The sequence below is a fragment of the Phyllostomus discolor genome, chromosome 7, assembly GCF_004126475.2.
Source record: "Phyllostomus discolor isolate MPI-MPIP mPhyDis1 chromosome 7, mPhyDis1.pri.v3, whole genome shotgun sequence".
Classification (NCBI taxonomy): domain Eukaryota; kingdom Metazoa; phylum Chordata; class Mammalia; order Chiroptera; family Phyllostomidae; genus Phyllostomus; species Phyllostomus discolor.
In genome coordinates, this window is record NC_040909.2 from 63,072,049 (window position 1) to 63,097,656 (window position 25,608).

General features: G+C 38.4%; 1 protein-coding gene across 1 annotated transcript in view; it reads right to left on the reverse strand.

The window, feature by feature from the left end:
* Positions 1–25,608, reverse strand: part of FRMD4B (FERM domain containing 4B) — a 196,586-nt gene that overhangs the window by 26,510 nt on the left and 144,468 nt on the right. Inside the window, 4 exon segments of the mRNA XM_028517963.2 lie at positions 8,137–8,223; positions 9,572–9,629; positions 11,935–12,000; positions 13,656–13,739. Of these exon segments, the coding sequence (XP_028373764.1) occupies positions 8,137–8,223; positions 9,572–9,629; positions 11,935–12,000; positions 13,656–13,739 (295 nt within the window).

Genomic DNA, 25,608 nt, shown 5'->3' on the forward strand with positions numbered 1-25,608 from the left:
GATAAAGCTAGTTGTATTTGTTAGGACTCTCAGTCCAGTTCCCTAATTTTATCCTGCCTTTGTGTAGATGGAGGACAGACACTTAATAGCAGAAACAGAACAAGAAACAGCTACCTGGATCCACTATCTGTCTTTCTGCTGATGAGAAACAGCCAGGTTATTTTGTTGACACACCTGTATCACTCAGGCTTCCAATTCTCTAAGTTTCACTCTTTGTAAAAACTTATATATCTGTTGGTCTCATTGGTGGTTTCTGAATACACCCTCTAGGTAGGAAATGTGTTCACTTGTCTGCTACATGGAGGTCACAGAGGTGGAGGGAGAAGCGGGTCAAGGGCATGCCCCACAGGGAGATGCAAGGCAGCAAGCTCCTTCCTGTCTTGGGTACCCAGTAAAGGAATGTGCCCCAACAGGTTCAAGAGTGCTGAGGAGTGTGCACTTGCCACCAGCCAGAGGGACCTCCTGGGTTAATGAAAGACAGAGAAAAAGTCTCAGACATAAAGGATCAAATTGTCTATTTAAATCTTGACAAATTGAAAGTAGATAACACAGAGAATTAACATTAGGCAAGGACAGGAGAGACATCATCAGAGGCTTGGTTGTTTTTTTTTAAATAGCACTTATAGGTTAATCATTTAAGTATAAAATACTCAAAATAAACTAAATGTGGGCTAGTCACAGCTGCAGGGTGCAACTGTACATCAATGACTCACACAGGGTCATCCCATGCTATAAACTGAAGAAACAAAATCATGGTATCATTGATTTATTTATTTTGTATTAAAAAACATTATACTTGGTGAATATACTGTTTATGAACCAGCTAGTGGATCTGTTGGTCTTCTGAAGTACCACAAAAATAGAATTTTGCTGGATTATGGGCTTTTAGAAAGCCAAATTGACCTACTTTGTATCTACCCCAGCCATTCTTCTATACATCAAATGTTTACGTGACTGAGATTGTGTCTTCCCAACAACCCGATAGGAAGTACTGCTTTTAATCCCATTTTACAAAAGAGAAAACTGATACTCAGATATTAAATTAGCCAAAGTTACATACCTAAACAGGGGTAGAACTGGGATTCACAGCAAGGCACACCCAGGCTCTAAAACCCCAGTGCCTAACCACAGCCCACCATCCTACCTGTCTCACAAGTGTGTTCTATGCACATTTATTACATTAACAAAAAAAGAAAGAAAAAGGAGTAACTCCCAGTTGTAACTCACAGGAAAAAAAGCATCAATTGTGGCATTTGTAGAAAAGGATACTGAGTCCCTACCATTTTACTTAGGCTGGTGGTTCTCAACCAATGATGAATTTGCATCACTTCCCATCCCCACCTATAATCCAGAATATCTGGAGAGGTCTGGAGACACTTTTGTTTATCACACTGGAGGGGAGGGTGCTACTAGCATCTTGTGAGGGAGGCCAGGGATGCTGTGGAACATCATAGCATGCTCAGGGCAGAATTATCTGGCCCAAAATGTCAGAAGTGCAGAGGCTGAGAAACTGACTCAGAGGATAACCTTTGGTGATGAACACTATACTGTGGTCAATAGAGTGTATTGCTGAGGAAGATAACATTTTTGCTTTAAAAAATGAAGTTTGGAGTTCTATTTTTCTCAACTAGGTAATGCCTTAGGAACAAATGGTTGTTCAGATTGTTTTCTAAACGAAGATGTTACCTACCAGAGGGACTTATGACACCTGATCAAACCAGAAGAGGGCCTGCTATCAGTGTCGGGTGTGCTGAACTCAAGTTTCATAACATACCCAAATGATACACACGCAGGTAGTGAAAATTATTTTTCACATATAATATCATAACCCTCTATACATAAAACACCACATCCAAATGCAAGGAGTAAACCATTCTGAATATTTTTTAAAAGATTTTTTAAATTTATTTTTATTTTTAGAGAGGGAAGGGAGGGAAAAAGAGAGAGAGAGAGAAACATCAATGTGTGGTTGCTGGGGGCCGTGGCCTGCAACCCAGGCATGTGCCCTGAGAATCGAACCTGCGATGCTTTGGTTCACAGCCTGCGCTCAATCCACTGAGCTACACCAGCCAGCCATTCTGATATTTTTGAAAAAGTTTAGATGAAGAAGTTCTGGGTATCAGGATACACATAAAATAAAAATCTAACCGTCTAGTTAGGATGCCATCTCCCCCAGATTTCCTCTGTGGCTGAATGTCTAACCTTCCAGGCTGACCTCATGCCTTCCTGTCTGTATGTGCATCAAAACATTGACTGCATGCATGTGGTACAACCACAGTTGACTAGTTGCTCACAGGCACCTGTGTGGTTCTTCCAGATGTTTATAGCTGGCATCCTTCCTCACAGGTTGATACCTAGTCTGGTTATTAAATATCTTTAACTAAATCCCTAATTTTGAATATGATTCTGTCTTTCCAGATAGACTGTCACATCTTTGATGACAGGGACTTGGCTTTTCCTTAAATAGATAAAGAATAAAAGTACTAGCTCAAGGCCCTTGCAATCAGAATGGTATCAATAAATTTAACAAAAGCTTTGTACATTGCACTATCTTGCTAGAAATTTGTTCTTGAAGGTTGAGTGAATTAAAATGAAACCAATCTTTAGTCATGAGCATGTATTGAAGAAAACTTTACCATTTATGCACCTTCATCGAACAGTTTTTCACAATGACTTATGTACTATTTGGTTTCTCTGCATTTGGGCTAGTCAACCCTATTAAAGAGCTATGTTTCATTTTTCTCTATGTGCCAACAATTCAGCCATTGTCAAATGCCTGGAAATATAAGATAATATGAAATAATGAAATCTAATGGCTTTGCCTATCCAGCAGGCATTTCTCTTCTTCACACATCACCCTCAGTTTCTATAAGGATCACTCTTGCTCTGTAAGCTCTAACTCAGTGGTCTCCCTCAGGTATTATAAGGTGCTGACCTCCTTCCCAGCAGCACAAACTGTTCTCTAACTAGAACATGCCAACCTATTCCTCACAAGCCTGATTCCTTCTCACCGTTCATATTTCAACTTAAATGTCACCTTTCCTGAGAAGCCTTCCCTGAACACACCAAATGTTCTTCACCCATCCCATTATTGTCCCATCTCATTTGGTTGACTCGTCAAAATTTATAATCGTCTTATTTCTTGCTTATATTTTCTCATTAACTACCACCCCCAAAACACTTCAAAGGAAACAACACAGTGTGACAAAAACTACTTATCACCCTCAAAATCTGTTTTCCTTCCTTCCTTTTACTAATAGAACACCTTGAGGTATGGCTTTGCCATGGCCACCTAGAGACTACCTGCCCCAGCCTCCCTTGCAATGAATGAGACTGGGTGGTTTATAAATAATATGGCTTGCCTGCCTTGGATTCTTTCCATTTGCCTGCTGGTTTTGAAATGAAAATGGATATTCACCAATTCCCAACCAATTCTCTGAGACTGTCTTGTCTTAGAAGAGCTGCTGAAAAACCTAATTGTGATTACTGTGGGAGGGAAAGAGAAATACCAATTTTGTCCAGTAAACTTTCTATAGAGTATTGTGTGAAGGGAAAATATCTACACAGTGAAGGAATCCACTAACTCATTGGGTCCTCAGAATAATCTCTGAGGAGCATAGTACAGACAGAGTTATCTGAACTTGACAAATTAAAAAGTAAAAACCCAGAAAGGTTGAGTGACAGCTCCAGGTCCGCCAACTGGTAAACAGGAGTGCAGGACCGGTTCTTATTTCAAATCCAAGCAATAGGATTTGAGTTCTCCACCCACTGCTCCTGCAAGAAGTTTTAACAGTCAGGTTGATTTTTGGTGTGGCTGAAACTTAATTATACACTTTATAGACAGGATTGAACCGTCTCCAGCTGACATTTGGTGATTCAGTTTTTCCCTCCACACCATCCTGTGTTGTTGTATTGATGCAGAGAGTGCAACTGGACAGCACACGTTCTCTTCTACAGTTAACCTCATCCAGCATTTGAACAGCATTAGAAGAAGCATCCTAACTGAGATCCATGGTGGTGTGATAGTTGTGGGAAAAGCAAGGGGAGGTTAGAAATGATCAAGATAGCTCTGCTTAGAAAAAGCAAGCAAGTCACTCTGAGTTTAAATGAAATAAACCCTGTACTTTTGTGATAAAGAAACAGAAAGACATTTGTGCTTGTTACTTAATTCATCTTGCTCTAGGCATTTGGGAATTCTAATAGTTAAAAAATAATCAGTTAACTTAAGGCTGAGAACCTTTTCTCCCTACCCTGAAATGCCCTGGGATGATTTTGGACTTTCTCTGCTTGTTATAATATAGAAAGACACTGATCTCAAAAGGCCTTTTTGTCCCACCACCTTGCATGACACTTTGACTAGCATGAAATTTTTCTTTCTCTCATCTCTGACTGGTTCTGCTTTTCCCAGGTGAAATAACTTGCCAGAGGGGTAAAAATCAGTCATGACATATACTTTAATCAGCCACTGACCCACTGTCTGCTTTGTGAAGAACAGACATTTTCCATGAAGTACTGAATAAATAATAAAAACCTAGAAGAAATACAAGTCTGCAATTTTTCTTTTAAAAGTAAAATTTCATTGCTTTTAAGATCAAATGTCCTATATTTGAAATTCAGTTGAGTTTTGGTGTGTTTTCACATTCCATGAGTCTCCAATGACACATTTTATGCACAAAGGGAGGATTAAAAAAATTGCTTATGATCTGAATTTCTAAAACCCTGAATTTCTGTGTTTTGTAACTCAGAATTTTACAATCTTCTCTTAATTTGCATCATGCATTATTGCTAATGAATTGGGAGAGACAAAGTGCTTACCAGTCTCTGAAAGCAAAAAATTTGACTATTAGGACTAGTAGATGGAGCATAAGGGCTGTGGGCTTACAGCAATGTTGGGTCTTTTTCTATCCAAATAGTGATCCAAGGATATTTCTCTTACCCTTCTTTATAGTCTCTCTCCCTCACTAACCAGTTATAGAGTGATGGCTATGTATGAGGCCCAGTGGTACACGTATAACCACCCTGTGTGCATTTATGGGCATACCATTGTGCAGATAAGGAAACTGCATTTAAAGAGAGATTAAACAACACGCCAAGGTTACACAGCAAACAGACATCAGAGACCGGCTTTGGGTTGCTTCCCAAACTGTTTTTTTCATCATCCCACAATATGACAGGATTAAAAGCAACTTGGCCCTATGACTGGCAAAAGCCTTATAGTCAAAATACATCAAGCGCATTTGCTGGGTATTCTGGGAGGGAAGACAAACACAGGCCCCAACATTCATAGGCTATAATTGATAGGCATTATGTAGAAAGGATAGAAGGACTCAGTCTGTGGATCTTGGACCTATCCCTTTTTAAAACAGCTGTTTGGCATCAGTCAGCCTCTCTTATCGTTGGCAAATCTTCCTCCTCCTGGCCTGTTTTCAGGCCATATAATTACAACACAGTAGGCATGTGGTTCAAGAGGCTGAGCATGTTCAAGGCCTCCCATTACAATCTTTGTTTCATTTGAGTTTGCCAATTTGACCTTCATTTGTACCTGACCATTGGTAACTTGCTATATGCATAGGTCCATGCAAACAGCTGAAGTATGATCCTCCTTTCATAAGCCTGCTCTCATGGCCCTTTAAATGATGCATTTTTTCATTTGTGTCAGCTGGTCCAAGGTGGGGACTTATAAAATACCCTCCCTCCAATAAATCCTTAAATTGTTTGGATGTGGGAAAATAAAGATACAGAAGCAAAACCCATTGTCAGAGTTAACAGAAGAAGAAAGGAGGATGGAAACAATGGTATAGAATGGACACCTGCTTAAATAACCAAGGAGTGGAAGGCAGGACAGTGATTAACACAAGATGGCCCATTTATGGTTTTTTGAGCTGAATGGCATGTCTTATAAATGAAACAGGAAAACTCTGCAAATTGAAAAAAGGAAGTAGCTTCTGACCCTTATTTAAACTTGAGTGAACAAGTACACCTGATTGTGGTCATTGTCAAACAACACTTACCAATTTTTATGAAACTGTGAAGGGAAAGAAAGGCCTGTAAGTCACAAGCAACCAACAGCAGATTCACTGCACTGTTCACTGTACATGTTCTGATTTGCCGTGATTCTAAGAGAAGGCTGGTTGTTTACACTGAAAGCACATACAGTCTGTGGGAATCTCAATTTTATCAAGCCACGTTAGCTAAGAAATTACTTGTGAGTCAACTTGAATTATATTTTTACATGCAAGATTCAGAAAACCAGCAAGACTTCTAAATGCTACTTCTTAAAGTAAAAATTATGGTGGAAATAAATGACCAAAAATGTTTACATAATAGGTATACCTTAAGAAAACATGATAAGCCATAATTTGATCTTATAAAATGGATAGACTAGGGGTTAGTTGTTTCCTTGGCTGGGATTCAACTCCTGCCCACCCTTCCCCGATGGAAACACTGTAGTAGGCATCAAAGAGAGCTGGTTAAATACATTATATATTTCCTCATAATGGAATACTATGCAGCTTTGCAAAGAGTGAAAAAGACCTGTGTCTATGTGACCTGAAGAAATATGACAAACTATGGAACAGGGTACACAGTCAGATTTCTTTTTCTCTGTAAAAGCTTAGTACATATTGGCAAAGTCTAAATGAACCATTTCATAGCCTTCTCTTGACACTGGTTACTGTAGGGGAGAAATAGGGACTGCAGAAGGACTTTCTACCTTCACTGACATGTTTCTGTGGTGTTTGCTTTTCCCATTTCTTTACAATGAATATTATAAATCTTGGTAAAAATTAAAATATATAACTGTAAATAAAAATAATTTTGAAAAAATTTGAAATTATATGGCCCTCATTTCTAATTTGGTCTTAGAAGCAAATTTTCAGGTATCCTCTTCCTTCAACTTTTCTTGGTCATAGGGCTTACAGAGACAACATTTTATTTGTATGATTACATACATGCTCACTCATTGTCCTCACCTCAATGGATCTTGGTTGTAAACTAATCTTTTAATATTTTTATTGATAATTTTGGATAAGCCTCAATGCCAAACTAATATGATTTAGAGAGCTGAATAGTCAGTAGAAGGGGGCTTTGGTGGCCATGGCCCACCCTTTTGTGTTGTCTGCATCAGTTTCACTGCCATAAAATGGGGAGAAAATGGAAGCTTTACTCATTCTCTTAAACTCAAAGGAATATTGTGAGCATGATTGAAATTGAAAGGATGCTTAGATGAAGAGCCTGTGGTATGATTACAGGGACCTAACTTCATGAAGAATATGGCTGTTTTTGAAAGTTCATTAATGATAGAAGTTATTGAATGCTGTGATGTCAGGATGTGCTAATATAGGCAGTCTGATCATGCTCTGTTTTATAAGCCATTGTTTCACTGCTATGACTCTTTGTGATGAAGGAGAGCATAGGGTGGCAAAACTGACTAGGCAGAATGAGGAAATCTTTACATCCTTAGAATACTAACTAGGCCTGGGCAGCTGAATAGTTATCTCTATGGACTTTTCAGTTTTTACATAGGCAAAAATGTATTGTGTGTTTGTGCTGGATCCAAGGAAACAACTTCATAATCAAATTTCAAATGAAAAATAAAGTAACTTATTAGCTTTGGAAAATCCAAACCTGAAAGAGTGTGACTCTTTACTAAGTAGCACATAACTTAGTTTTCTTTACAAAAAGCAGAGATGTTTAGTGTGGAAAGTTGTGAAACCAAGATAAGCAAAAATAGAAAGAGTAGTAAAAAGAAGATTACAGTACTCATAACTATATTGCTGAGAGGTAAAGGCACCCAAAAATTTTGCTTATATCTTTACAATTCATCCATCTGTTTATCTATCCAATTAAATATGTACCTATATGTTTATGTGTATATATAAAATTTATTTAAAAAATGACATTGTCCTGTTCGTAGTCACTCAAGATAGAAACCTCCTTGTATGCACTTGTAAACTATGTTGTGATCAGTGTTAATCTTTGTGCACACATTTACACTTAACCTGTGCCTTCCCTGAACCCATGGCTTCACCAATCAAATGTCTTTGCCCAAGACTGTTCAGTGCCTCTTAAAGCAATGTTTCCCAGGTCTAGAACAACTCAATGTTCTCCTAAGTGTCTGAAATGATTCACACTTACTTTCCGAGGTTTCACTTTATCTTGTAAATCATACTGGCCAATTCCTTTATAGCTGATTCCAAGCCACCAAGGAAGTCCTTGTTTATCCTGGAACATGGAAAAGCATGACAACCAAGACCTAATTGTTAAGTCTTCTAGAGGTAAAGTAATATTCACCAGTTTCATCCTTTAACAAGTATAAGAAAGTCAAAGTAAAGCTGTCTTGATAAACAAAACAGTATGTAAAAACCTAACCTTGTTATTAAAATGCCTTCTTAGAGTTCTTCAAATAAGATCTGTAAATCAATACTATTACTATAGACCATTACTAATAATACCATCAAAAAGAATAAAGCACTACTGTTTGATTAAACAGTTGGAGAATAAGTGAAATATAAGTAATTCAGGAATTAATCCAAAGTACAAAGCCAGTTATCTGTTTTAAAAAAAGAGAAAGAAAGCTCTTTGTTCTCCTGATTAGTAACCAGTAAAGGTCAGGGAACTTTCCAAAGAATTACAAAGATATAAAAAGTGGTTCCAAATCCTGATGTTTATAATACACTTAATAGTGTACATGGGAATACTGAAAAACAGGATGTTTGAATAATGCCGTTGAGGCACATATGGGGAGGGTAGAATTTTTTTCATAAATTTATTTTTTAGGTCTTGAAAAGCAAAGATGTATTGACACAGGGAAAGAAAAACTTAGGCTGAAACATATCCATATGCAAATCCACTAAGAATCAGTAGAAATTAAAGTTGCATTAGTATACATTTTTAGTACATGGTGTCCTCATTATGCAAGTATTATTATCCAATCCTCCACCATTTTTGAATTGCAAATGTTGTTGGAATTTGAAAGTCAAGATTGATCAATTAGAAAACTATTCCGCTTTCAAAAACCACTCCTGTTTTGACCTGCTTTATGTCTTATCATTGCACAATGTTTCTTCCTGCAATAAACATCTGAAAACACTACACAAATACAAAGCATATTGACTGAAAATTGGTATTGCAAGTCCTAGAAAAGTGTTGAAGATTTATGAAGCTACTGAAATAACATTGAAGAGTGCATGGTTCTCATACAAAGGCATCATCAAATGAATTTCTGGTAGCATTAGAAAAGGAAACAATTGGAAAAGAGAAAAATAAGTAAGAATAGCTAATGGAACATGGAATAGCAGATGATCTGAATATCTTAGGACAAAAGGCTTTGGAAAACATTTAAACATAGCAAGTATTTGGCAGAAATACATTTTATAACGTGCTAAAATGACAAGATATAATCAAGTTTTAATATTTTTAGAAATCAATCCTATTCTCAATGCTTACATTTCTAGACAATTTACATATATATGCACATTGATTTATGTGATTTCAAAAGGTTGGTGTTGCTCAGTAACCCTCACAGAATTACATGGTCATTATGAAAGCTTAGCCATGCAAAAGTATTTACCTTTACTGCATAATAATGGACTCCGTAAGTTGGTAGAGCTTCTACTATTTTCATATACCTGTAGAAGATGAATATATATTATAACCCCTTATTAAAACAGAGGGCCCTTCTGGGAAAAGTGATGGAAAGAAACACATTTTGTATTCACTTCCTTCATTATAACCATGTTTTTGGTTAAAGTAGAAATAAAATAAACCATTCTAGGGAGTAATATATTTTCCTTTATCCAAATGTGAGGAAGTTACTAACAAAACTTCAATTTCAAAAAGGTATAGGAAATGTTATTTTCTGCATATTAAAAGTTATGTGGCTTAGAAACATATTGTACTGTACTATACACTGAAATTGCAAGTATTTTTTAAACTAAGCACCTAATAATGCAAAGCAATAAAAATCAACTTTTGGGTCATTCTCATAATAAGTAAAAAATAAAGCTATTCCATGTATTCATTGTGGTAAACTCTTAGAAATATATAATCAACCCCTAAGTCAAACCTCTTAGAAATATACACTTAAAAATGGTGAAGTTTATTGTATAAAATCCTGATTTAAAAAAATATGCCTACTCCCCCCGAAAAGTAAAAATTAAAGTAATGGTGCTCCCATTTTCTACTTTTAATTCAACAAGTATTTATTGTGTACCTCTAAGACTTTATGTCGTGGACTCAATTATGGAAGACTGCCTCTCTGCCTATGTGGAATTGAAGGCTTCTATTTGATAAAAGTGGACTGAATGATATTTGAAGATTAATTGCTCAGGACTTTGTAATCAATAAGTTGATAATTTTAAAAGCAAATATGTACATGTATATGAATATAAGTGCTCAGGTAAGTGTGCTAAGGTCATTACATTGTGTAGCAATTACATTGTGTAGACACGATCCTAATAAATTGAGTCGAATTTTACAGTCTCTAGCCTTAAGTACCAAGTTAGATAGTCTCTTGTTTGGAGCCACAATGATAATGGTCAGGGGAAGTAAAAAGACTATTTAAACAAGGATACTTCACAATATGCTCATTAGCCTAACTAAAATCCTCAGATAAATTCTTACTCTTTTAGTTATTTCACTTCAGAAAATAGGCAAAATGAATTAAAATGTCAAGGATTCAACTTCAGGACTACTAACTTCTGATTTCTACCTTAAAGATCACAGAAGGTATGTTATGATACTAAGAAGATTAGTGTAAGAGGTAAGGGAGGATATAGGGGAAATCTACATATACACTGACTGGGGAAAACCCCTCTCCAAGGCTTTATTTCAGTTCCCACATGTTCTGAGCTATATTCAATAGTTTATTTTTTAAGTTTAGTTTTTATAATTTAAAAATCACAATGCAACTTGTGAAGTTCTTTTCTGAAGAGAAAGGGGAAGGGAGGGAGAAAGAAAGTGAGAGAAACATCGATGTGAGAGAGAAACATTGATTGGTTGCCCCTCATATGTGCCCAAACTGGGGACTGACCCTGCAACCCAGACATGTGCCCTAAGTGGGAATCAAACCGGTGACCTTCCGCTTTGTGGGACAATGCCCAACCAACTGAGCTATGCTGTCGGGGCACTTGTGAACTATTTTTAATAAGTGGATGATGACTCTAAGAGTGGAAAAATGCAAAAATACATCATTATGGCCTTTTTTGGTAGAATAAAGAAACAGATTATCCAATGCCAATACTGTGTTTCACCCAAAGTAAGGGCACAAACCAGGCAACTAAACAAAGCCTCCAGACAGAATTTGTTAGGCTCACTTTGTGTTAAAATTCCTTAAAATTATTTTACGATGTTTAAAATGGGATTTAAAAATCAGAAATTCTAACTTTTCTTGGAAAATATCAGAATATCTAGTAACATACTGACAGAATTCTTTTTTTAAAGATTTTATTTATTTATTTTTAGAGAGGGGAAGGGACGGAGAAAGAGAGAGAACAAACATCAGTGTGTGGTTGCCTCTCACATGGCCCCCACAGGGGACCTGGCTCACAACCCAGGCATGCACCCTGACTGGGAATTGAACCTGTGACCCTTTGGTTCCCAATCTGTGCTCAATCCACTGACCTATGCCAGCCAGGGCTCACATTCTAACAGAATTCTTAAGCTATGTAGCTTTCTTCTATCCAGGGCAAAATCTCTTTAGTTCACCACAGTCCCCACCATTCCCTACTGTCCTATACTTGGCCTACATTTCTCATTTTGTTACCTGCCTGACTCTGATGGCATCTGAACTGATAACACCAATATATGGAATTATCCATGAAATTTTACAAGTCATGGTAAGATATTTCTAATCAGATAAGGGCTATATGTACACAAACCACAAACAGAAGACATTACAATTTTATTCAAGCAAAAGGAAAAAGAAATACTTACTGAACGACAGCTTGACCTCGAGTTAGACCTTTGACTTTCAAGTAATGCTCAATTACTCTGTCCTCACTGTAAAACAAGGAAATGAAAAGGATGATAATGCATGATTATCAGAGATACTAGTTCATTACAAGGTTCTTAGGTGGCTACTTGAGAAACCTGAGAAGGAAGGCCTTCATCAATTTGTTTGGGAGAGAAAGGCTGGCTGACATTTGTTTATATAGGACATGGATTCCAGAAGGATTCAAAACTCAGACATTTGACTACCTTGTCATGATTTTTAATTTATATTTTATATAATGTATTTATGTAATGTGTTGATACTTTAAAAACTTAATTTATTAGAAGAAGAAACAGCCATGGCTGGTGTGGCTCAGTGGATCAAGCACCAGCCGCAAACCAGACGGTTGCAGGTTCAATTTCCAGTCAGGGCACATGCCTGGGCTGCAGGCTAGATCCCCAGTTGAGGGGTGTGTGAGAGGCAACTGATCTGTTTATCTCCCACACTTTCTCTTTTCTGCCTTCCTCTCTCTCTGAAAATAAATAAATAAAATCTTTAAAAAAAAAGAAAAAGACAAAATAGCAATTTATCAAATGAAAAACTAATATCTTTTGTCATAACTGAATAAAATATAATAAATGCAAAATAATGTTAGTAATAGAGATCAACAACTATTAGGTATTAAAGTTTCCTGAAATTATTCAAAAGATTTAGAAAGAATTAAAACTGCTTCTGAGTCCGTGTTCAATCTAAAGTACTCTACTGTTACTACTTAGGACACACTGCTCTGGGGGAAAACTGTTCATTATTATCCTAGGATAAAACATTGGCTGAAAAAAGGAAATATAAGCTGAAGTCCAGCAACCCTGGCATTTAGCTATTGTACTCTACTTTTAGATGGGTAGCATTTTCAGTCATATTTCAAGTATAAGCTAGAAGAATAAATGTTATTATCTCTATATATCAGGTAATCAATAGTAATCAGTCTTTTTTTCTTAAGAAAATAAGAAAATACTACTTAACAATGATTTGTTTAGAAAACTCCTGACTCAGGATGCAATGTAACCTCAGCATTGATTTTGCTGCTTATTTGGGAAATGTATTCCACCTTTCATATTAAAGCTATTAATGTTGAATAATTATTTTGTAATCAGTTTTTTAGTAGAAGGAAAACCACTTTCAGGATTTGGGGCCTTAAACCAAGGAAAATATACTTAAAGGGATGAATGTAAGTAATTCAAAGGGGGGAAAAGTACTTTTCTAGAAAAAAAGTCACATAAATATTGGTACTATGAATTCATTAAAATACAAACAAATAGCTCAAAATATACAATGATTTCTAGCCCTAAAGGAAACTGCTGGTCATTCAGGTCATTTTCTGCTTTTTAAGTAAACCTCTGTCTAAGGAAATCTGTATCTGATACCACTTATACTGTATTCTGCTAGCTTCAGGACATATCACACAATGAGTCCACATCTACTGAGCATTGTGTTCACTAACGCACACTCGGCAGGCCCTCTACTCACTTTCATAAGAAGGCACTTAGCCAGTTGCTCATTGCAAATGACTGTGTTCTTGGTACAATGATTTCCAGGGAACTTGAACAAGGTCCTTTCATTGAATGGATCACAATCTACTTATGGTTACTTTGACACAGTTGATGGACAATTTGATATTGTCTTCACTTATATTTCTTTCAATTTACTGAGAAGCATGGCTTACCAGTAAGCAATGGATGGATGCTCCTGAAGAGTTTTGGTTGGAAAGGCTGGGAGTGCCTTTAAATCTTTCCTGGCATTTTCATCACTAAAAAGAAGAGTATGAGAGTAATGTCAGTCACTGTTACCTACAATACTATCCAAGCTAGTAACCAGCTGAATCTGAAAATTAGCTACAGCACACTGGGCTCTATCAAAATGTTCTCAGTACAGATAAGGCTCTGGTCTCTAATCAGAGATAGTCCCTAATTTGACAACCCTGCCAAATCATTTGATGTTTTAAAGTTTAAAAAAATAAAAAAAATTAAAATAATAATACTAAACTACCTTAACCCTATTTCCCTTATTCTCCTCATAAACTTACAGCCATTTTAATTACATATTTCCTATATGTATCTATATTACTACATAATTATATTATATTGTACACATTCCATATTCTATTTTAATACAGCATTTTTCAAATTCTGTTATATACTTTATCTGCCTTATTATAAGCAACCTCACAATTATCTTTAGTGGCTACATAATTATTCATTATTTTAGAATACTGGTTATCATAAAACCACTCACATAGTGTCACTGATATTAATAACAGATATCATTGCAATAAAAAGGTTTAGGTGGACCTGTCTATTACTCATATATTATTTCCTCATGACTCTAAGATAAAATGGACCAAGTTGGCCATCTGCAAAAATCACTGGAATAGATGACTTAAAAATGTGCTTCTAATGAGACTCAAGGTATCATTAAATTTGCATCATGAACTAAAATGTACCCCCTTTAAGGTCAGCTGTTATCTAATTATAAAATGGCAAAATTCTGCATGTCAAAAGAGAAGAATGTGGTGTTTACTGAGTTTAACAGAAAGGAAAGCAGGCGATACAACCCAGTCCTACTTGGTCCTGTATTATATGGGAGGAAACACTCTCTACTTGGCCCAGATATTTAAGGAGGAAGTCTGTGAGGGGCAGACCTGACTCTCCAGAGTTTATGAGAACCTAGAGCAAGTCCATAAAACAGCTACTTAAAATCTTGATCAAAGAGCTGTTCATCAAGTAGCATGTTGGTAACTCTGCTACTTTCCACCTCTTTATACCTGTACCCTAACTACTCTTTGTAGAGAACTTACCAAGAGCCAGACACCATGCAATGTATTTTGTAGGTATTACTGACCTCATGTAAGTTTTATCATAGTTCTTCCCATGCAGTAGGTACTATTTTTACCCACCTTTATAGGTCAGAGTGTGAGGTTTAGAGGGGCTAAGCCACTTGTTCAATGTCTCACAGCTGCTACATGGAGAAGCCAGAAGTCAAATGCAATCTGCTTGGCTTTAATGGCCAAGACCATAACCATTATATTCTATTACCCTATTCCCTGACACACTTTCAGAGCATGTCCTAGAGAGCTCATGTAAACATTCTCATTTCTTAAAAAGGCATAGCTCCCCTTAACCCTCACTCGTAGTTACCAATGAAAATACAAACCCATTAATTTCAAAATCCATCAATTATGCATTTTTACATGAGCGTCCCTAGGGTTTGCCTGAATGTGACTCATGATACTGAAAGGAATGAACCCTCAACTGAAGAACCAAACACTGAACCCAAGATGAATTTCCTCCCGAAGCATTCATTCAACACTCATACATCACTTGCTATAGGTCAAATGGGGAACCAAGTACAGCCTGAAGACAGGTTTTGTCTGGTCCACATTGTGCTGTGCTGTCTTAGAAATTGCTCACTTCTGTCACTTGATTAGGGTGGTGTAAGTGACTCTCCTTCATTGTCTACAGAAGCTTGTTTTCTGGTTCTGGTTTCCAAGTTTCTTGACCATCCCATAGGCAACAAAGTAAACCCACTGAGCAAACTGTACATAGACATACTGTCTTTCAGTAGGAACAGAGAATTAGAGTTGAGTGTCGTCTAGCTTGGAGACACTATGATTTGTACCTGCCAGCATTTCATTTCAAAATCAGGTTCATGTCCTCTCTTAAAGGTGAAATATCTGGCTTTACAGATGGCTACAGGAAATAAAGTCACTTGGCTCCTGCTCTTACATAAGGATAAATCTCTCTATTCATCTGAACAGTGTCACTTAACCACATTGACAGTCTCGAGAAACTGGTTTGGGTTTCCTGAAAACTAAAATAAATCACAATTCAATTTATTCATACTAAAGGTCACCTGCCAACTTCTAGTAATGATATTTACTTTTCTTAATAATTTCTTTTATGTGCTATCCTGTCCTTCAAATCCCATTTCATTTTTAAAGAAGTTGGCTTGTCAGTTTTTTATGAAAGACAAGTACATATATATGCTCTAAAATGATAGACAAAGAACAACACTTTTGTTATTAATCATCACCACAAACCACATGCATGTTGCATTATCTTCTGGGTTTGTGTGAACTGTATGAGCCCAGCATTCATTTATTCTTTGGATTATAGTTAATTTTGTGGTAATCAAGACCTCATTAGAGTAGAAGCTATGATTTATCATAAGTTCATTTATTCATTTAGCAAGTATGTATAATGTGTGTGTACTGCATACCTAGCATGAGGAAGCAAGTGTCACATGATAAAGTTACCTACTTTCTCTAACCCCATTGGCCAGAATTGATAGGGGGCTTAAGACTTAGAAAGTTTTAGCTTAAGGTAAATAGCCATAAATCTAGCAAGTAATGCGGATGTTAAGCTCTTTGTTTCAGAAACTACAGATAAGGCCCATCTGGCACCTGAGAAAAAGTGGATGACCTCCTGGGATGCTGGCTAGAGATTACCACTTGGAGACATCCCTATGGGGAAGAAGCAGGCGACTACCCCTCCCACTTGGAGACAGCTAATTGCCAGGATATGCAGCTGGGAACTTCCAGGACTCTCTCTCTCACTGACTTCTTTTTTGTCTTCCCCAACCCCCCCTTATAAAAGATCTGGCCAGGAAAGAAAGGAAAAGATGGTTTGTTAGGGTATGAACCCGCCATCTTCTTGGATCGCTGGCCATCTGAATAAAGCGTCTATAAAAGATTCAATCACTGTCATTGCTTATTGGATTTGGTAGTGACAGGCAGCCCGAATGCAGGTGTCTTTTCCGGTTACAGAATGACAAGAGTATACCTAATTGCAAGGGACACTGGGATATGTAGTCTTTATTTAGGGCAGCCACATGGCTAGCTAAAAATTCTATTAATGTGGAAGAAAAGGATATTAAATGCTGGGGAAAAACAATCAGACTCCATTGCTGATAAGGAACCATTACTCAGACCTAGGAAATTTCTGCCATGTGGGAATGTGGATCCACTATTGATTGCATGTTTTAAAAAATAAGGCAAAATCTGACAATTTTATGTAAGATATGTGAATTTTAAAATATTGCTTCAACCAAAAAAGGAAAAAAACTAAAAAACTGAGACATTCTTTAGTTCAGGCCATCTATTGTGAAAAATACCAGCAGACCATCACCATCTCTTTGCAATTTCTGACATAAACTCTTAGTAAAGAATGGAGAAGACATCTCAGCTTCTCAGCTTGGTTTCCAGTTTTAGTAAATTTATTAACAGCTTAAAATTGTTAGTAGTGCATGAGTAGAAAAGATACATAAGTAATTTTGACTAAGTTAAATCTGAACCATCCCGAATTATAACATTTTCGGGAAAGAACAAAGCTTATTTCTTTGTATTGGAAAAGGTTCCTATTGTTCTTTCAAATCTGGTTATTTGTGCTGTTGCAAAACATCTTTCCCTTGTGAATATAAAGCATTACTTTCCTATAAGGACATATTCTATAACACATTTCAAACAAGTCACCACTTAAACCGAGGCAACTGAGCTGTGGACCTAGCTGTAACACCAGAAGAGACAGAGCTCCAGTGGGATCCAAAGATGGTTGAAACAAACATCCTGGCAGAAAGATGGGTTAAGTCTTCCAAAAAATGGTGCACAGAAGTAGAAATCCAAATGACCAACAGAGGAAAGCAAGTGTTCAGCTTCATAAGTACACAGAGAAATGCATATTAAACCCTCTATGAATCACCATTATGCACCAGACTACCAAACTTTTAAAACTCTGACAATACCTAGTTTATGTGAAGATGTAGGGCAAGAGGAACTCCCATCCATTGCTAGTGGGTAGGGCAATTGATGCCATCATTTTGGAAATTTGCATACTCTAGGATGCAGGGATCCTTTCCTAGGTGTATACCCAGAGATACCTCACACAAAAGAGTGAGGTTTATAGTAGCATTGTTCACAACAGGACAAAAAAAACCCCAAATATTCCCCAACAATTTTATGGAATCATAAAATTGCAGTGTAATACAATGCATGACTGCAGAGCAGAGAAAATACACCAGAGCTTCACACAACATGATGAATTTCACGAATATTAAGCAAAGCAAGAGCCAACATACATACATTATAATGCCATATATATAAAGTTCCAAAACAAGTAAAATGAAACTGGAGAGAATCCTATAGAGGTGATAAAAGTATAAAGAAAGCAAAACAAGAAAATATGTACCAGAGTCAGAGTACCTCTCAGGACAGAGGATTTTATTGTGGGTGGGCAGGGTATTGGGGACACTGTACACAGTGAAGTTGTAACAGGGTGCAGTCAAGAGGGGGACCCCAAATAGGGATTTGGAATGGGGTCCAGAACTCAAGGTTTCCAGGAAATATTAAGATGTCCTCATCCCTTCCCTGTCAGGTGTGGTTTGGGGGAAGGGACAAATGGAGCAGGGCCATTGAGAGCTGTTTCACAAAGCAACAGCTTTGCAGCTAACTTCTGGTGTGGTCATTTAAAATATCTATAACCTTTAACTGGCTACATAGGTATGTTAAATAGCTGTGGCCATGCTCTGAGCTAGGGGAATGGAAGTAACTTCCCCACCAAGATGAAACTGGGGGGCAGGTCCCCTGAGTTACAGTGCCTATGTGGGAGCTTGGAGAAGATTGGCTCCATGGCATGGGGCCACACCTGCCCAGACTCACGATGGCAGCCCAGTGAAGCTGCAAGGATATGAGAGGGCTAGCAAGTGTAGCCAATGGTGAGAGGAGTTGGAAATGGGGCTGCAGAGGAAGATTGGCTCGGGGATTTAAACCCAGACTCGGCAGCCATTGAGGGAAGAGTCACATGGCTTTGCCAGAGCGGAGACTCCCACAGCCATTGTGCAGAGAGGACCACTAGGCTGTGGCAATTGAAAGGAGAGACACTCGGCTTTGCCAGGGTGGGGACCCCTGCAGCTTTAGAAGGGGGGACCACCACTCAGCTTTAGCAGAGATCCCGGTGACAAAGCTGTTGGTACCAGGAACTGAGAGAGGCCTACCAGATGAGATGGATTACTGGGAAGAACCCAGGGCTGCCTGAGCCTCGGACTTCTATTTCTTTTCCTGAGATACAGTACCCCAGACTGGGAAAAGGGGGAAGGAAGGACTGTGTGTGTTTATGGGTGTTTTAAGGGACCTTTGGGATTTGATGAAGACATTAATTAGGTTAATACTTTAAGTTTGTACAGCATTAAATAAACATTTCTTTCTTTTTCACGAATCTCTGGCATTGAGAGATGTCTTTCCTACAGGCAGCGGACATAACGAACCTGGGGGGTTTCTTTCAGTAATGGTATATCACCCTTAGGCACCCCCCCTTGTTGTTTGGTAACAAAGTGCGTAGGGTCTTGGCAACATTCCTCACTTGAGTGTGTTTACGTGGCTGTGCATTTTCTTAATTTGTTCCTTAAACCGTATGTACAGGTTTTATTCATTCTTCCCTATGACAAAATTCACATGGAATACTGGATCATATCTGGCTAGTGGGGGCAGTGAGGGTGCAGAGGGGCAGCATGTGTAAGAGGCTAGGGCTTACTAACCAAAAAGTTTAACCACCAGTGTGTTAGAAACACTGTCATGTTATCCTAAAGTTAATCCCAGTCATTTTCAGAGTTCAGGACCAAGCAGGATTTCACATTTGAGTTGAGGACAGTTTGTGAGTGTTCATTTGTTTGCCCTTGGAAGCACCTTGGCTGGGGAATTTGCCTGGAGCCTGAGGCCACATGGATCTGCTGAGGCCCTGGGGCAGGAAGGGGGCTGGGCTTATGTGACTCAGGATCTGGAGGGAGGGCCTGAAAGCAGCCAGGAGGTGAGCCACTGGAAGGGGAACGTCTCTGCCATTCCCCAGCAGTAAATGAACTCACCCTGTCTGGACATTCTTGACCTTAGCGGCAAATGGAAGTATTATTTTAAAGATACATTTAACCAGAATTGCCAAGGGGCACTGATTCTTCAGGTCCTAGCCAGAGAGAGTGCCTACAAATCACATACTTGCTACTTCTCAGAAACAAAAGCAGCAATTTCTTTTCTTCATAATTTCAGCAGGAATTGAGATGTCACAATGAAGAAACTGCTTGTGTTTTATCTGATTAGGCTCACCCTATCCTTTAGGTATTCCAGATTCCTGTTCTGACAGCTTTCTGGAAGGAAACTGTCCATGACCCACCATTTAGCCACTGCAACAATGTTTCAGGAAATGATTCTTCTTGGCACTCTCAAGACTCCTTTCATGCCTGTTGTTTTTCTTCACTGACCTCAAAAACCCTGTAGGAACGTGTCAACCTCACTTATTTTGGGGAAAGCCACATGGCTGGCAAAACAGAGGCTACCCCTATCCCTTGTGTGTGCTGGAGCAGTTGCAAGGAAACAGCCACCACCAGCAAATGTGTGCACCTGTTTGTGGCTAACTGGGAACTAGCTCCCAGTGACAATCAGCCATCTGCCATTCTGAGGCTAAATGGAATGGAACTGGGGGCAGTTAGCAACCTGTGGGTATGAGCCTTCCTAGAGCAAAGGAATCACCGAGTTCTCTAGAAGATGATACCCAGCTCTGCTTGGTGTGGAGGACCCCTCAGTTTTTAAGATGGTTTGAAAAAAAGGCCCAGGCCCCAAACTTCCCTTTTCTTTTCAAAGCTAAAGCTCTCCCTACCTGAAACCCAAAGCAAATGTGCCTGAAACATATATATTAAATATAATGACTCAATGCGAATTTCTATAGGAACTTTGTGTAGTTCACAGAAATAGACTGAGCTATTTTAAATGCAGCTTGGGACTACAATCTTTCATTCACACATAACCATAACTAAAAATGTAACATTTCACAAAAACGCACATGCAAATGTAAAAACATTATACTGCCTGTTTGAACACTCAAGATAAAGTCCAACCTGTAGCCTAAATATCACCAGAAACTAAATAAAAGTTATGGGAAGGGGTGGCAGAGAACTTAGGAAAGTTGTCACAGCTGATAGCCTTACTTAATGCTGTGTCCCTTAGAAACTGCAGATTTCCTGTCATTGGGAATTGTGCTAATTAGAGACATTTGCCAGTCTCCAGGTTTTGCCTTGTACAAACCCTGGTGATAAGCCACTTCCTTACCAATGCTTGGGAGAAACCTGCACTGACCATCAAAGTAGTGTGTGATCCTGAAGGAGTGGGACACGGTAATGATCATAACAGTTAGGGAAAGTATATTTCATATCTGTTATAGGTGTAATAGCTGCTAACTTATCTACTAAACCATTCAAGCAGTGTTTGAGGATGGCAGCTTGCTTAAACTTGTCATTATTAGAAGGATCTTCGTTACTGTGTATGAACACTAATTTCCTCAACTAAACTACTGGCACCGATCAACAGCTCAGCGATTAGCAGTTTAAGGTATGTCATCAGTTTACTTAGATGAGTTTTTCACTGGCCAGATTGTCTTCAAATCACCCTTTATTAAATGAAAAAAAATCACATTTCTCTCAGCTGCCTGGGAACTTGGCCTTCAATAATAATTCTCATTTATTATCTCCTTGACTAAATAACTATGAAGTGTTAACAGTAAATTCCTCTCTACTAATTCCTAGGCAAAGGGATATTAAAAGTAACAAGAAAAAGAAAACATAGTGCAGTTGACCCTGAGCTGTGTATATCCACACATTGCATTTTGCTGTGTATAATGCGCACCCATGTTTTTGTGTGCATTATGTATGGGACTATTACACTCATTATTATACCCATGGTATTTAAATAATTAAACTTATGTATAATGTACATCCTTGTTTTCCCTCAAAAATTTGGCCAAAAAAGTACACATTATACATGGCAAAATATGGTATATGTGGATTTTTTTCAATAAATACTGGTACTGTTTTTGTTCTGCAGTTAGGAGTCTGTGGATGTGGAAGGCCCACTGTGTGAATTGTTCCATACTATTTTACATAGGGGACTTGAGCAGCCACAGATTTGGATATCTGCAGTGGGGGGATGTCTTGGAACCAATCCCTCACAGATACTGAGGGTAGTTAAGTTTCTGGGGAGTCAAAAGTTATACTTGAATTTCTGACTACACAGGGGTGAGGTGAAGGCCCCTAACCATGACATTGTTCAAGGGTCAACTGTTACCATAATTGCCTAATCAACAGCATCAGTATTATTTGAGAATTTGTTAGAAATGCAGATTCTGGGGCCTTACCCCAGACCTACAGAATCAGAAGGGCTGAAGGTGGGATCCAGTAATCTGTTTAACAAATGCCTGAGAACCACTGCAACAGAATAATTGAATAATCACATCATAAGCCACTGGGAGATTTTCAAGAAAGAGATAGTAATCAATTATTTAAAATAGGAAAGAAAATCAGAGAGGTTGATAGCCCAGAAGACTCTTAGAAGCTGACCACCAGTGATGCAAAGTGAGCACCATCAATCAGTCCCTGAAATAAGTAACTTTGAACAACTCACACTCACTGGGCATTAGTAGGTGGCAGAGTCTGGGTAACCCTCTCTCTATGGCATATTATGCTATTGACACGGGTATCCCCATTTCACACATATGAACACTGAGAGATAAGAGAGATTAATTTAAACTCATATAACAAGAAAGTAGATGTGACTCCAAACCTGTGTTTTATGTAACTTTTGCTAACTCCTCCAGAATTCTTAAGAGGGTACATAAATGGGGAAGGAGTAAATGGGGAGGAAGGGAAGACTTCCCTCAGCTTAACTTGGGGCTTCAGCACTTATAGTGGCCACTGATGAATTCTACTAACAAGTTTATTTCTTGGGTGAAGACTTTTAAACACTAGATTAATCTGAATTAGCCAAAAACTGGATTAAACCACATAAGAGATCTGAACACAGATAACAAGACCAAATATATACATTATAACTTAGTGTTTCTTGAACCAAACCAAAATGACTACAGTCTCTAGTTGTCCTGTAATAGCGAAGATACCAAATTTAGTTTAATTTTTTTCTAACAGAGCTACAAAATCAGACCCTAATTATTTTCAGCACAACTGTAAAACAGGGCATTCAAACTCACCTGCATGCCGCTTCAGGTGAGAAGCCCAACACCCCAACAGATACCTTAAACCACATAGGTACTCGACTTTTTATACTGATTCAAAAAATTCATTGCAAGATCTCTCCCCTTGAAGAGGCACCTGTTCCAGGATTCCAAGGCCAGAGACCAGAGGGAGAACAGGAAACAAGCTGTCAGAGGCCTGGGGCTCAAATCTTCTCCAGGTCTAGTGCCAGCACTGAAACCCAGCCAGCCCTTGAAGCACTGAGTTCAAAGCTAGGGGAACACCCCTCTGTTGTGTGAGCACTTACCAAAGGCCCTAAAGCTAGAGGGACAGTGACTGGGGGCTGGTCCCAGGGCAGCAGTAGGAAGGAGTGGAGGGAATTGGAGAGCTGGGTGGAGAGGAAAGTGGAGGAGGGGTGGGGCTGGGAAAGGCAGGCTGGCCGGGCTACACCTTGCCCTTCCCCACCTCTTTTAAATATTCTCCATCAGGCCTCTAGCCAAATCAGGTTGTAGTAATCCATGGTGTGGACAGTGAGAACTGAAATATTACAGGAGCCATTCTCCTGGCATTTGCTAAAGTGGGTGCCCCACTGCTTCTGGGAAAGGGATGCCCCCTTCATCTTCACAAAATGGAACTCCCTCACTCAGGTTCAGGTGTGACCATTTCTAGGCTGCCTCTGCTTTCCAGGTCCCCCAGACCTCTCAGCCCCTTCACAGGACAATGAAAGAAATTCTGGTGGCTTTAAAGGGGACTCTCCTAGGCAAGTGTGGTATGACAGACAAGTACTTACCATTTTACTTATAGGAATTCATTTAATCCTGTAGCAAACCTTTACAACAGTGCCATTTCTAATTTACAGATAAGGAAACTGAGCTTTAGATAGCCACCACTGTCCCACTGCAGCTGTGGGCAACCAGGATTTAGATGCAGGCTACTGAAAAGCTTCCACAGACTTAGAAACAAACAGACCCACCAGCTGGCCCTAGAACTCTGATTTGCAGTAATACACTTTGGATTTGGAACTGGATTCAGTCCCACGTCTCCATGTTCTAAGGAGTTTTGTGGTCTTAGATAAACTAATCATTGTAAGCCTTGGTTTCCTCATCATAGAAAGATTTTTCCAAATGTTGTATTCCTAGCACTCTCAGACCAGGCTAGTGGTGGATTATTACCACTAAATGCACAGTGGGTGATCTAGGTTAGAGATGCCAGTTTAAATATTTAGGACATTTATGCTAAAAAATATTTCAGTGCTTGTCTGAAATTCAAATTTAAATGGACATCCTATATTTTTATTTGCTAAAACTGGCAACTCTAAGGGTTGGTAATAAACCACAAGAGAAAAGAACTTTGAAACCACTGCCAAGTTGAAAGTTGTAAGCAGTTTTAGGGTTTGTTCAATAGAGAATCACAGTCACTGGGGAAGTCCCACCTTGACACTTGCTCTCGATATCAGGACTGATCCAAGATCAGGACTGATCCACAGACTCTTTTGGACCCTTCTCATCTCAGCACTCTCCCAAAGATGCAAGAAAGGTGCTTATGTTCTGGGAAACAGAGCATCCTGTCAGCTAGAATTCCTTTGCCAATAAATTTTTGTCTGTGGTCTAACCAATAATAGAGGACACATTATTCTGTTCATCAGTATGCTTGACAGGGATCAACTGTCAAACTATTTCTTTTTTAAGTCTAAAGAATAGCTAATAATAACGAAAATGTGATGAAAGATTTTTCTAAACATTAGCCAGCTTGCTGAGGCTTCTGAATGTGTCTACTTGAACTTTCAACTCTCTTGAAAGAATGACTTATGCTGAGAAACAGGTTAACATGAAAATCTGTAAATACTTAAAGTAAAAATATTTCACAAATTTGTGGAGACAGAAAGAAGAATGGTGGTGTCAGGAACTAAGGGGAAGGAGGAATGAAGGAATTGTTGAATGGGCATAGAGTTTCAGTTTTGTAAAATGAAGAAAAAACTCTGGAGGTTGGTTGCCCAACAATGTGAATATATTTACACTACTCAACTATATACTTGAAAATTATTAAGATGGTAAATTTTATGTTATGTATATTTTACCACAGTTTTAAAATTTCCCTCTCATACAAATTTAGAGTTAGAAAAAAAGGCACATGGAAGAAGAACAATCAGACAGTGCTTTCCTACAAAAGGATGTAAAGTCAAAGAAATCTATTCCTCTCCTGGGAAATGTCCTACTAGACAAGTGAGGATTATTTGTGCTCTACTTATAAGCCCCAAGGTTTTATTTCTTCTTCCTGAATGTGTGATTCAGTGTGTCCTTCCTGAACACACAAAAACTGGATTAATTACATCAGCTGTTTGAACAAAGATAATGAGAGTGAATATGCTTTATGTTGTCACTCCATGTTTCTTCAACCACACCAAAGGCACTGAATGTGTATCAGAGTGGGACTATAGCCATCATCCCCAAATGCCATCCCTTAGCTTGAATAGATTCCGGATGGTGTGCATGTCATGCTAGCTTCTATTCATACCAAATACCAAACATGCAAATGTTGTAGCCAGCTACTATGCGAAAAGCTCAGATAGACTGAGTTTCATTCTGGTACTAAGTCACAGTGATGGGTGTAATGGCCCAGTT